The 13,723-nt window shown below is 44.7% G+C and overlaps 1 protein-coding gene across 2 annotated transcripts in view; it reads right to left on the bottom strand.

Moving 5' to 3' along the window:
- STARD3NL (STARD3 N-terminal like) overlaps positions 1–13,723 on the bottom strand; it is a 367,995-nt gene that overhangs the window by 184,177 nt on the left and 170,095 nt on the right. Inside the window, exon 3 of one of the 2 annotated variants that reach the window (XM_069613273.1) lies at positions 4,863–4,940. The exons of the other annotated variant lie outside the window; for it this stretch is intronic. Within the exon in view, the coding sequence (XP_069469374.1) occupies positions 4,863–4,940 (78 nt within the window). The remainder of the gene's footprint in view (positions 1–4,862; positions 4,941–13,723) is intronic. 2 annotated transcript variants of the gene reach the window in all.

The raw sequence follows: 13,723 nt of genomic DNA, 5'->3' as shown, positions 1-13,723 counted from the left end.
AATTACTGTATTACTTTGTGGATGTGCGCTATTACCGATAGTATGGTAGACCTGTCAAATTCCTGTAATAATTGTATGCGTTCAGCAACTACCAACTAAGAAGTGGCCTTTTGAAAGTATTGAAAAGTATACCTTTCTGTGTTGGTTTATTGTGCAAAGTATTCAGCAGTGACTCTTACAAACTGATACTAAGGGCCTCATTACACGGATGGCGGTAAGGATTTATCGGTACCGGTAAAATACCAGTACCGGTAAATCCTTACCGCCTTACTACGAGGTCCCTTTGCGGGTTGGGGGATTTAACGCCTGCTTTTTGCAGGCGTTAAAAACCAACCAGCAAAGGGACCCAGGGAGCTAATTACGGTACCGCAATTTGCGGTACCGTAATTAGCGCCTTCCCCATTCCCATTGAGCCCCATGGGGCAAAAATGGGAATGGGGAAGGGCAATGGTGGAATGGGGCGGTAATTCCCCTTTCCGCCAAGGCGGTGCCGGTATTTTACCGGCATGAACCATGGCGTTAATAGCGCCATGGTTCTCCGCCATCCGTGTAATGAGGCCCTAAGAGTTGGGGGATCTACAAACCACTGGGATAGCTTACTAAAGTCTTACCTCCAAGTAGGACTTTAGGAAAACTCCCCTAACAATGAAAGATGCTCAAAGTCACATAAAGCTGCCCCCATAACAGACATGCACCCAAAGAATGGGAAAGCACAGCAAGTTACACGTGCAAAGAATTTTTCCTTTTCGATTCCTGTTCCTAAATGGACTCATTCTCTATGCCAGTACAGAAGGCAGCAAAGAAGCATGCACCTTTACAGTGCTAAGGACGAGTATGTTCGTCCTATTTGCATAGACTTGCATAGACTTGCATGGAGCTCAGCATTTAAGGGGTTAAGGAACGCACCATGTTGCTTTTGGCAAGTATTGTAAACTCTGATGGAACAGGCTGGAAATCTCACGAGAACAACAAAACAACGATCAGGTGCTCCTTTCTTAAGCAATCAGCTGTAGAGAATCCTCAGAGAGACACCAAGCTTGCTTCTGCCTCTTGGAAAGATCCATTAGTACTTTCAGTTTCATAAACGTCAGCTGCAGCAGCGTTTGAATGCAGGGCAAAGGACTTTGGTTTATAGTCGTGCACTAGAGCTCTGCACTGAAACCACCCACTTCAACTGTGTTTGCGTTAAAAAAAAGAAAACACCCGGTCAGTGCGAAGCCATGTCATGCTATCAGATCTCTCCGAAGAATTCGTATTTAGTACAAGCCTACAAAAGGGAGCTAAATACTAAAAATAGGCGTTTAACTGGGACACTTAAATCCTATTGCGGAACCTGCTAGGATATTATTAATAACTAAAGACATTTCTTTCATACATTTGGCAGAACAAGTTAATGAAAAGAAATTAACAAACTGCATTGCCGAGAACGTGAAGCAACTTTCTTAAACTGTGATGCTGTGCTGAAGATTGGAGGGAAAACCAGGTGCTTTGAATTATGCCTGTAGGTAAAATAAAGTGTACCGTTTCCTTGTTATTTGCCGAGCATCTGTGAAGTTTGAGTAAAGCAAGATAACTTTATTTTTGTGTGCATTGGGGTATGGGAGGTTATGATTTCCATAAGAGCAAGGAAAGCAAAGCATAGATGGTCTGAGTGCCTCGTTGGATAAAGGAAGCAGCAAGGTTTCAGTTCCTATTTCCACTTAGGCTCTTCCCTTTTCAGTTAAGCAGGAGCACATGCTGGGAAAAGTGCAAAAGGGGGAAGCTGAGGACACTCCACGCCACTTCAGCAGCGCGCATACTAGCTAAGAATTATCAGTAAACCGGGCACTTAGTAGTTTGTCCAGTTACAAAACAATCCTCATTCAAGCTTGCACCTCACACACCTGAGCCTGGCCACGCAGGTACATGGCCTATGTACATTTGTGGGCGATTTGGTGACCCACCAAAGAGTATAGCAATTGTCACAAAACCATCGCTCAGCATCCACAACCGCAATGTCCTTATTGTCCAATGAGACTGTTCTGAACATTAAATGATGAGCAAGGGTACTTCCCTAATTTCTTGAAATGCCACAGACTTCTTAAATTCCTAAGGAACTGAAGTCGCTGGTATTGCAATCACTTATTTAACTGCTGGGACAAACGGAGGGCCCGTATGCAGGTAATGATTGTTTCACTTCAGCCCTTCCTTTCATTACCATCACTCCCGGCTGGTAATGTACCTCCAACACTCCTTGCTGCGTGATAAGGGGGCACAAAGACATCAGGGTGGTGCAAAATAAAGACGGTTCATTCAATGCCAATATGAATATCACAACCCATTCCATGAGTTCCACGTGTGTCAACTCAATTGACTCGTTCAGAACGTGGTGCTCGGAATTCGATTGCTTAAGTCTGGCAAGGAGATCTGCCAACACCCACATCCACAAGCTACCTCTTTGAACTGGATATATCGTTTTTTTGCAATCTCGCTAACAGAGCTCACGCCAAAGTTTCTCCACGTCGTTCACATCTCACACAGAGGTAGGAACAGCATTCGGTAACATTGTAAACCATATACTTTTTTAAAATACATAATATAAATTAATATATTAGGTTCTTTATCTGAGAAGGTCTTCACATTTTTTAATAGAACTTGCCTTTTTTTCAAGTGCTAAATATAGTTTTTTCACTTAACAAAATAGCTTATGCAGAAGAAAAATAACTTTTCTGTAACAGTTCCTTACGTCTTACAAGAAAAAAACGTTAAGAGCCAGATATATATATATATGTTTTTTCACATGCTAAAGATAAAGGGAACCATCAGATCTCTCAAAAATGATTTCCAGGGAAAATACATGATGCTCTTAAGAGCAGTCATGTGAGCCCCTCTACAGCTCCAGTGCAACAGCTTCAATGCAGCCGCAGTGACGAATATCATCAGTTAAGTGATGGCAACCCAACTTACTTGCACAGATGTGCACCCGCCAAATACCGGCACTCCTATTTCGGTGCAGCATCAAGCAGCCACGAAGTCCAAAAGACGGACCACATTACCGGAGCAGGCCAAGCCAGCCACCTTGACTGAAAATCAAGACCCCAGTGGCCCCTTCATCCACGGGAAAGAACAAGGGAGATACCAGAGTTCTCGACCTGCAGGAGTCAAGAACCGAGAGGTCCATTCAGAATCCCAAATCATGGATATGTTTTGTTGCCAGATTAAGACAGAAAAGAAATTAAGGAGGGGGCATATCTTTCAAGCGCCAGTTCCTGTTTTAGAGGATTTGATATAAAAAATGTAAATAATTCTGTTTAAGTGCCATCCAGCTCTTTGCAATATAAGTTTGAATGGCATTAATGGCAACTGAACAAACATTGCAAGTGTTCAGGAAAAATAGTAATGTGAATGTACAATTCTATATCAAGACCGGAGGCGAGGATTATGCTTCAACTTCTTATTTATTCCTGTCTCCAGCAGTTTCAACAAATTCAACATTTTCTTTCTTCAAACAAAAGGTTTTTTGTTTTTTTTAAACTACATTTCCCTTCAAACCTAGTCCTTTTTGTAGTCCTTTCTGATCCCCGTCACGGACATGTATGTACAAAGCTGAACATAGTGAGTACTGTAAGCCAGAAAATATGCAAAACCTCAGACGGCTAGTGGAGACGGAGGCCCACAGACACCAGTCTCGCTAACAAGACTCTGCGGCCCATCATATCAAATGCCGCGCAACAGTCAACCAGACCGAGCTTGGTAATTATCTCCTCAGCCGGGGGGCCTTCAGCATGTCATCTCGCAATGAGTAAAGAAGCTCCTATCCAACAGTTAGATATGATTTGAAGTATTCTGGTTATTCAAAGAAGGACCCAAACTGTGCAATCAAACTTATTTATTTACAACATAGCTGACATTCAGGTTACATTTTATGCATGTCCACTTTCTGTTTTCCTTCATCATCCTATGCCCAGTGGTCCAATCCTCCTTTTTGCTCCTCCCTTTATGGCCCCCATTGTCCAGGCTCTTCCTAACTGTCGCCAGCACAAGGTCAACTGTTAACCCTTAACACGATGTCACACCCAGAAAGGGGGTGTCAAGTGACAAAATCCTGAAGATGGCCAGTGGCAAACTTTTCCAAAACCTTGAAAACCTTCAGATATCTGGCTAACAGGCTGTTTTAGCAATATCATATAGGTGTTAGGACTGTGTTTTTATGAAAGGCTGAACAATACTGTGTGCAGTCTTTAGGGAGAGGAGAGGCAGCTTGTTATGAACGCTAGAGACCTAGCATAATTAGCTTGCCTTCTAAGTAGGATTATTTTCTATTTGAGCCTATACCGGCAGTGTGTCTGTCACACGAGGTACTGCATCCAATCCCTTCCTAAAATATTACAGTGAACTATAAGTTACTTCCTGATGTTTAGATTACCGTTTGTGATCACAACGATGGTTAAACAGCAGCAAAGAAGAAAAAATGATGTTTATATGAACTAGCTTGGCATTGGTAGCCACCAACAAGTAACTTGTGCATTAGTTTTCGATAAAGGGACTGAGGCAAGAACAAAGAGCACGTGACTTCACTAAACCAAAGGTACCAACTTTCTAAATAAAAAAAAAACAATTGTGATACATAAATTGCTCTGGCAGTATTGAGTTTACAATTTGAAAGCAATACAGTTTAGTTAGAATGAGAACAAAAGACCAGGTTCACATGTGTACTGCTGTTCATGTGTTCATACAGCACATACATAGAGAAAACACAGAAGAAAAGTGATTTCAAAGTCCACATCCCCACATCTCCTAGAAAAGGAACACACTTGGAATACTTCGGGGCTAGCTATATCTGCACGAGAAGAGCTCAAGCCTGGAAAAGGGAGGATACTTACAAATATATCAAAAAAGGAAATGTGATAGTCATAGTGCAGGACTTCCTTTTCCAAACTCGCTGCAATGCCTCCATTTACCTACAGGAAAAGAGCAGATCTCAGCCATTTATTTCTTCTCCACAATCACACAGATGATAGAAAAACAGAACGAAATTGAGAGATATGATATATTTTAGCAGAAGAGGATACATCAAATACAGTAAAGATGTTTACTCAAGGTGATGGAGAGCGAGAGAGAGAACGAGAAGAAAGTGTGTGAGAGAAAGAGAGGGAAAGAGTGAAGCACAGAGAAAGAAGGAGAAAGAACGCAAGAGAGTGAATGGTGTACACTGGATGATTGTGCACATCACACTACAGAGATTCTATCAGACAAGTAAATAATTACACCTCATACTTCAAAAACATACCTTTGTGAAAACTACAAAGTGAACAACTGAAAAGCTTCGGATCAATTGACTAAAGCAATTATTCTTACTGTTGCTATTTTACAAAGGTCTTTTTGTCATTGTTCATCAAACCATGCGTAATTTTAAAATTATTTTTGCATTCTAGACATTCCGTTTCAAGCAACCGAACAAAACCTAGAATCACCAAAAAGACTGCACTTCCCAGCCCCATTTCCATCATCCATGGTGGTGAGAATTAATCATCCAAAATAGAGTGAATAGAATCAAATGTATAAATGTCTGATACTTTATAGGCGGTTCTGGGTACTACAGTCAATTACATGTGAGTCAAGGGTCCAAAATTCTCTACATGCATAGTTCAACATTAGTTAACTTACAACATATCAATATAGAGGAATTACTTTCACCTTGTAAATAAAGCTAGGGAAAATGCTGTCCTATTATGCCATCACCTTAGATGAAGTCTCTGCAGAGTTTCAGAAAATAACTTTTCTCAATAGCTTTCGAACCCTTGTATGAAGCGAAACATACATTTTTTTCACTTTGATTGCATTTTGAACAGCTTTTAACATTGCTTTAAGGGGGGAAATAACTCTCAGCCCAAGTATCTCAAAATTGGCTGCTTTGATTTTCCCAATCTTTGTCATGCACAGATTTCCTCAGAAATTGGTGCACTGAATTGAAAATCGACTTATAGCCAATCGGCCAATTGGCCAATTTAGGCACATTAACATTTTAAGATGGATCTCTATATGAACCATGCGCAATGACAAAATGTTTTTCTTATAGAAAAATACAAACCTACAAACTGTTACACACCACGCGCCAACTATAAGCACAGAATGCAATTTTTGACACAATTATCAATATTTTATTTATTTATTGAGCATTTGAATGGTGCCTATACATCAGAAATTGTTTCCAGGCACCACAAGACAAGGGAGTCGGGGAGGGTGGGGCAGGGTTTGGGGGGGACAGAGGATAAAATAACATTAACAGTCCTGCTAGGCCTTGTGTGCATTCGCATCATGCAAGTGCAACAAACAGGAAGTGCAGGAAGAGGTATGAAGTGCAGGGGGGAGGGAGCCAGGGTGCTGGACAAGTGCATTGCACTCCCAAGAGGGCAAGTGTTCAGGGAAAAAGGTATAGGGGTCAATTAGTGCGCGGGAGGGGGGGTGGACCAGACTCGTCGGGTAAGGGTGCCCGAGGGCAATTGCTGGTAGGGTGCGAGGGGGAGACGAAGGAGGGCCTGGTCCCGGTAAGGAGGAGGAGAAAAGGAAGGTCTTGAGAAGCTTCAGAAATTTAAGGAAATCTGGCTCGATAGGGGCAGGAAGGCCATTCCACAGGGAGGCTCCTGACGAAAAGATGGATCTACCCCCCACTCTCTGTTTGGACAAGCATCTGACTTGCCTAGAGCTAGAGGAGAGAGATGGATGCAGTGAAGTCCTAGGCCCCAGAAAGTTATGTGGATGATGCAGAGGGTCTTGAATTTGATTCTTGCAGCCATAGGGAGCCAATGGAGAGATGTTAGGGCTGGAGAGATGCGGTCTCTGGGCTTCAGACCAAGGATAAGTCTTGCAGTCCTATTCTGGATCAACTAGAAGCAGAGAAGAACTGGAATCTCAGCGCTTGTAACTGAAATGTAGTGCACCTAAAATTAGCAGGCATGGGCTGCGGGCAGTTGTGTCACAAAGTGGAACCTCTGCTTACAGTTCCACAAAACAAAACGATTCGATTACAGAGAAACAACCGCACTGTGCCAATTCGCCCTCATTGTGGTATTTAATTAGATTTTTTTTTAGAATTGTTGATTTATTTTAGAATTTTCTGACAAGGCAGAGCAACTTCTGAACCAGCCGACACGTCTTTCGAGCACTGCTCTTTCTCAAGGCTTATGTTCCTGCTACAAGGCATTCCGTCCTAGAACAATTGCGGAAAAGAAATCAAGAGGCTTATTCTATACTTCGTCGCTGTTGCGATAGCTCGCTTATTCTGTACCGACATTTCAGCCGCGGTGTCTGTGTTTAGCTAGACGCCGCGGCCAAAAGGTCGGTACAGAATAAGTGAGCTATTGCAACAGCAGCGAAGTATAGAATAAGCCTCTGTGTAAAACCAGATTTCTTTTCCGCAATTGTTCTAGTACGGAATGCCTTGTAGCAGGAACATAAGCCTTTAGAAAGAGCAGCGCTCGGAAACATGTGTCGGCTGGTTCAGAAGTTGCTTCGCCTTGTCAAAACATTTAATTTTTTTTTAATTAAATACACATTGAGGGTGAATTGGCGTACTGTGGTTGTTTCTCTGTAATTGAACTATTCTGGATCAGTTGAAGAGGGCAGAGGGAGGAGGGAGGAAAGAGGCAGATTAAGGAAGAGGCTATTACAGTAGTCAAGCCTGGAGAGAGGCAGAGCAATGGAGATATTAAGTTTCTGGGGGAAGGTGAGGAAAGGGAGAATGCCTCTGAGGAGGTGGGCTGAAAATGAGATTTCTTGACAAGGTCAGGGTTGTGAGGTGAGAAGGAGAATGAGGAGTCAAAGATGACCCTGGGTGTTTTGCTTCACAAGAGGGTGAGGGGAGGGGGCCCAAGGAGGGCTGCCAGAGAGTAGGAGGGGAGGAGGGGCCGGGAGTCCCAATGAGAAGGATTTCAGTCTTACTGGCATTAAGGCAGAGATTATTAGAAGCACACCATGCCTGAATAGCAGTCAGACAATCGGGAATAAGAGAGGAAGAAGAGGAGGCAGAGGAGGGAAACTTAAAGCTGTGTTTTCATCAGTATAGCACTGAAAATGAGAAGAGAAGGTGGAGAGCCGGTGGGCAAGTGGGGCAAGGTAAATGTTAAAGAGCCACGGCGAGAGGATAGAGCCCTGAGGGCTGCCGCAGGTGGAAAGTGAGATCGAGGAGAGGAACGGGCCCAGTTGCACTTGGGAAGGCCTGTTTGAGAGGAAGGTGGTCAACCAATCCAGTGCCCAGTCAGTGATGCCACGGGTATCACATAGCCGATTTATGAGGGTGGACTGATTGACTGTGTCAAAGGTGTAGGACAGATCAAGGAGGATGAGAACAGACGGGGAGCTGGAATCAAGGTTTAAGAGCAGGTCATCACAGGTGTTTAGGAGAGCAGTTTCGTGCCTATGGCTGCTCTGAAGCCAGATTAGTGGTTGTGGAGACAGCTGTTGGGTAATATCTTCATAATTATGATAAATCTTCCTGACCCGTGTCAATCCCAGAATATTTTGCTTGGACTTGGTAACAATTTCTTCTTGTCCCTAGGTGAAGGGGCATCTTTCTTGCCTCTCACCTAGTCTTTTACTCTTTTTATGGGTGACCCTTTTATGCCTCTCCATAGTGTATAGTTGGAGTTATAGTTTCCAATAACTTTTGGGCTTAGGATGGGTTGCACACTTGGTGCTCCCCTGTTAATTTCTCCTTTACATTTTGTAGAAGTGAGCTAGCACACCCACCTTATGTGGAGTGCTGGAGGATACAATGTATCCCCTTTTCTTACTTACCTGGCAACAATTTGCACAGCTGCTCGTAGGAAGGCTGGAAGCAGTCAAGGCCATTCACCCTACCCCCTGCTCGCAGATGCCGCCGGATGTCGTCACCCTTGTGGATCACTCTGAGGTGTTCAGAGGTAAGAAGCCGACACTGCCCGCAGCACAACGGTCTCCTATGCCTTGCACCAGACCCCATGCGCCCACACGACATCCCAAACTCCCAGCCAGAGCCAAACGCATGAAAATGCGCACCCGCACACAGCACGGCCACTCTGAACCCCCCTCCATTCCCTTCAGAAACATCTGGCTGTGCTCACACACTAAGCACCATCAGCACTCCATGCAGCGTGTGATGGCCTGTAACGTCACTGCACAACCAGTGACCCTCTACCAGCTGGCATTGACCCCTGACAAACACTCTAGGAACACTGAGAACACTGCTGCCCGAGTCTTTACCTCTCACCGCAATATATTGCCCAAATGTACTCCTGCACTACCTGCTCGGCCTACTGTACCTGATATGCCCAAATCTACTCCTGCACTGCCTGCTTTGCCTATTGTACCCGATATGCCCAAATGTACTCTTGCACTGCCTGCTCTGCCTATTGTACCTGATATGCCCAAATGTACTCCTGCACTGCCTGCTCTACCTATTGTACCTGATATGCCTAAATGTACTCCTGCTCTGCCTATTGTACCTGATATGCCCAAATGTACTCCTGCACAGCCTGTAGTGCCCTCAGCTCCCAAAGGGAGTAGCCCTAGGCCTTGCCGCTCTCTTAAAGCCACACTAGCTGCTCACCTCAGATGTGCCCTCATCAATGCACATTCCCTCCCGGCACATGCACTTGATGTTCATGATCTCATCCTCAGCGGTGACATTGACCTTTTAGTGATTACTGAAACGTGGCTCTCTGACTCATCTGGCCCAGCCCTCAGCCTTGCCATCCCACCAGGCTACAATATCTTTAGACAGGACCGCCTACTCCATAAAGGGGGAGGCGTAGCCTTGATTGCCAAAACTCATATTGCCATTCGACAGATGGAAGGGGTTCTCGGCCCCACCTGCGACTACCTCCCCCTCAAAATCAGGGTCTCCGCCAACTGTACCATCGCACTCCATATCATCTATAGACCACCATCTCCAGTGTTAGACTCCCTCAGCAAAGCACTATCCACACTAGGATTCACTCAGGCCATCGAAGTACCCACTCGTGGCAAAGGTTGCACCCTAGACTGGGTTGCCCACCATAACTGCTCAATCACTATCACTGATGTCTCTCCCATCCTCTGGCCAGACCACCACTCCATTCTGTTCGAAATCAAGGTCTCTAGGGACCAACTCAAACAAACCCCCCTGTCTGCAGCTATGGCCAGAAGTACCCAGCAACTAACTAAAGACAGGCTCATGCCCTACCTATTAGTGTCGGCCCTCCAGGCCCCCAGCTCTAAGGACCCAGAAACTCTCGCTGAATCGTTTACTACAATCATCTCTCAGGCAGTGGAAGCTATTGCACCTCTCGTCCCGGAAAAAGGCCAAACAAACTAAGCACTCTAACACCTCGTTCTCCAAAGAGATAAACAACCTTAGAGCAAAGAAAAGGGCAGCGCTTTGCCACTGGAAAGCAGACCCCAATGACGTCACTAAATCTACCCTCAAAACCATATCTAAAGAATGTAAAACGGCAATCATTACAGCAAAAACCTCTTTGTTCAACTCAAGAATAGCAAATGCTAAATCTGATACGAAGGACATTTTTGCCATCTTTAGGGAATTGGAAACTCCCACTACCCCACCAACAACACTCCACAAGGATGAAAAGTGGTGCAACCAAATCCAAACAGCCATGCTGGACAAACTTACCTTGCTCCAGAACAAAATTCTAGCCCATCAACAAGCCCTTAGTCGCCAGATAACCCTGGCACAGATTATGTCCAGCAATAACTCCCCATCCTACGAGTTTAAGGACATGAGCGAACAAGAGGTTATCGCTCTCCTGAATTCAATCAAACCCTCCGCCTGTAAGGGGGATGCCTGCCCAGCTCAACTTATTAAAGATTGTGCCTGCCTCCTTACCCCCTTTCTCACTGCATTCATCAATGCATCATTCCAAACAGGCTGCGTCCCCACCAGTCTCAAGGAAGCATGGGTACTGCCCCTTCTTAAAAAATCCACCTTAGACCCAACTGCACCAGGGAATTATAGACCTATCACGACAGTCCCCTTTCTCCTATAAATTCTGGACAAAGCAGCTTACTTGCAAATCCAGAAGTTTTTGGAAAGCAACAAGGTGCTTGGTCTCAGGCAGTCCGGATTGCACCCAGGGCACGGCACTGAAACTGCTCTCATAGACTTAAAAAATCAAATGGACGTCTTGGGAGATGCGGGCAAACCTGCGCTCCTTCTGCTCCTGGATTTATCAGCGGCTTTCGACCTGGTGGATCTCAAATCACTCTGTCACCACCTCTCCACTGCCGCTAACTTCTCCCCTACAGCCATAGCTTGGATCACCTCGTTTCTTCAGGAAAGGGTTATGAAAGTCTTTTCCAACTCAGCCTGTGCACACCCAAGTCTCATCAAATGTGGAGTCCCTCAGGGATCCTGCATCTCCCCCACTCTTTATAACCTGTCCACCAGGCCACTGTTCCAGATCCTGGACGCCCTGGGCATCATGTATACCAACTATGCTGATGACACACAGGTCCGCATTCCCTTTAATAAGGCTACCTTCGAGTCCATCTACTCCCCAATTCAAACGTGGATGGCAGAAAACTGGTTATGCCTCAATGGGGATAAAACCGAGCTTCTGATAATTGGTTCACCAGCCACACTTAAGAAGTTGGATAAACAGTACAGCTCCTTCACTATTGACCACTCGTCAATCCCAGTACTACAAACTGTAAAAACCCTGGGAGTCTACCTCGACTAAGACCTCTCAATGAACAGGCAGGTCAATGCCATTGCTTCGACCTCTGCATATAATTCCAAACTCATCCATGCTGTAAGACCATATCTCTCGAAGCCTAACTGTCCTACAATTGCAAGAGCAATAATCGGATCAAGATTAGACTACTGAAATGCCCTCTTCCTAGGGACTTCCAATAAAAACCTCTCCAAACTACAGACAGTCCAGAATAATGCCCTTATGGCAGCTACTGGCATCTCCAAAAGGGAACAAATCTCTGACACAAGAAAACAAGTCCGTTGGCTCTTCATCAATGAGAGGATAGCCTTTAAAGCCCTGGCCATAACACACAAATGCTTCCACAACCAGGCACCCCAATACCTGGTGCAAAAAGTTGTTAAGCAAGAACCTAGGAGACCCACCAGATCAGCCTATGCTAACAGGATACCCGTCCCGAAAACAAGGAGAACGCGAGCAGGAGGATCCAGCTTTCCAGTTCTGGCAGCAAAACACTGGAATGCCCTCCCCCCACACGCTAGGAACACTATCTCACCTGGCATTTAGGAAACTAATCAAAGCCCTTCTGTTCACCTGAGCCCTCCTTCAGCTCACCTGACTGATGCACTCTATAACCACAAGCTAGTGCATTGTTCTGTACCAATTTCTCCACTTGTAACTAACGCAACATTGTTTCTGAAGCTCAATGTAACCAAGAGCTAATTTATCTCTGCATAACTAAGTTAAATATGTGCATATAAGACAATCTTTGCAACAGCGCCTCGATGCCTGCGGGCTGCTCGTGCGGTTTACAAATACAAATAAATTATGTGGTGCACAGTCTTCCGAAACTCCGAATCACACTGAAACTTTAGTGGCTTCCTTCTGGACCTCCAGAGACTTGATTTGAATCCTTGAACTCCCCTCACCAGAGTGCTGCAATAGATTAGCAATGAGAATCCGATCGTCAATATTCAGTCTTCTCCTGGCTCCTGAAAAGGGCGGCAAATCCGCAGAGACGTATCCAACCACAAAGAAACCCTTGCGTGGAGTCTTCCCCGTTGATCCCTGCTGCAAAATCCCTTCCAGTATCCTGTCTTCAGTCTTCACGACAAGCAATTAATCAACCCGGTTTTTGGCTGCAGATCCTAAAGACCTCCTGCTGCAAACTCTTCTTCCATGCTGAGATACTGTGTTGGCTGGGGTATTACTCACATTGAGCCTTTTGTGATTCCTGTGTAGCTTTGAGGTGTTTCATGTGATTGGCAGTCCTCTCATCCAGTTCACCCAGGCCCACTGCTGCAATCCTCCTAGGGTGTCTTCTTTGAAGTCCTTGGACCCTAACTAACTCTAAAGTGAATTACTTACTTGTTTTGAAGAGACTTCCACAGGAACTCTGATTTCTTCTGCAACTGAACCCTATCTCACCCTGCGTACAGCTGGCACCTAGACCACTAGTGTCCCTCTTCTGCCTACGAGAGAACTAAGGAAGGACTGGATAAGAAAAGGATTCTGCCTTGATAGATATAACAAGTGTTTAAAAGTTACATACTTGTCACAGAGTTGGTTTGGCAACTGCCCCTCTGAAAAACGAGCAGTTACAAAAGTTCTTTATTTGAATGTGTGTTGCCTTCTGAAAAGTATATATAAGGTTATTTTACTTGCATGTGAATTGGTCCCCCAACTTCCCAAAAGAAATGGTGTTGACTTCACCATACTATTTCTTTCAGAATATAAGTGTACAGGTTTACCAACTGGGCCTTGCTTCCCCTGACCTGCTGTATAACCGGCCTAGAATAAGTCTACATTGGGTTTTACCTACCTTGAATAACATTGGGTCATGCTGCTTTCCCTGGTCTGCTTTATACAGATTCTAAAACAGTTTAGGTTTATACATACCTTTAAGTTGTTGGTAGCTCCTTTAAAAAGAATATAGGTCTTACTTCCCATGAACAGCTGTGTGCCATTTTGAATAAGTGTACTGTGGTTTAGCTGACCCTGGCCTGCCTGGTGCAATCATAAAATAGGGTAAAGAGTTCTTGCTTACCTTAGTTTAT

The sequence above is a fragment of the Ambystoma mexicanum genome, chromosome 5p, assembly GCF_040938575.1.
Source record: "Ambystoma mexicanum isolate Mex_15411 chromosome 5p, UKY_AmexF1_1, whole genome shotgun sequence".
In the NCBI taxonomy this organism is placed as follows: Eukaryota; Metazoa; Chordata; class Amphibia; order Caudata; family Ambystomatidae; genus Ambystoma; species Ambystoma mexicanum.
This window is presented reverse-complemented; position numbering and strand designations above follow the sequence as displayed.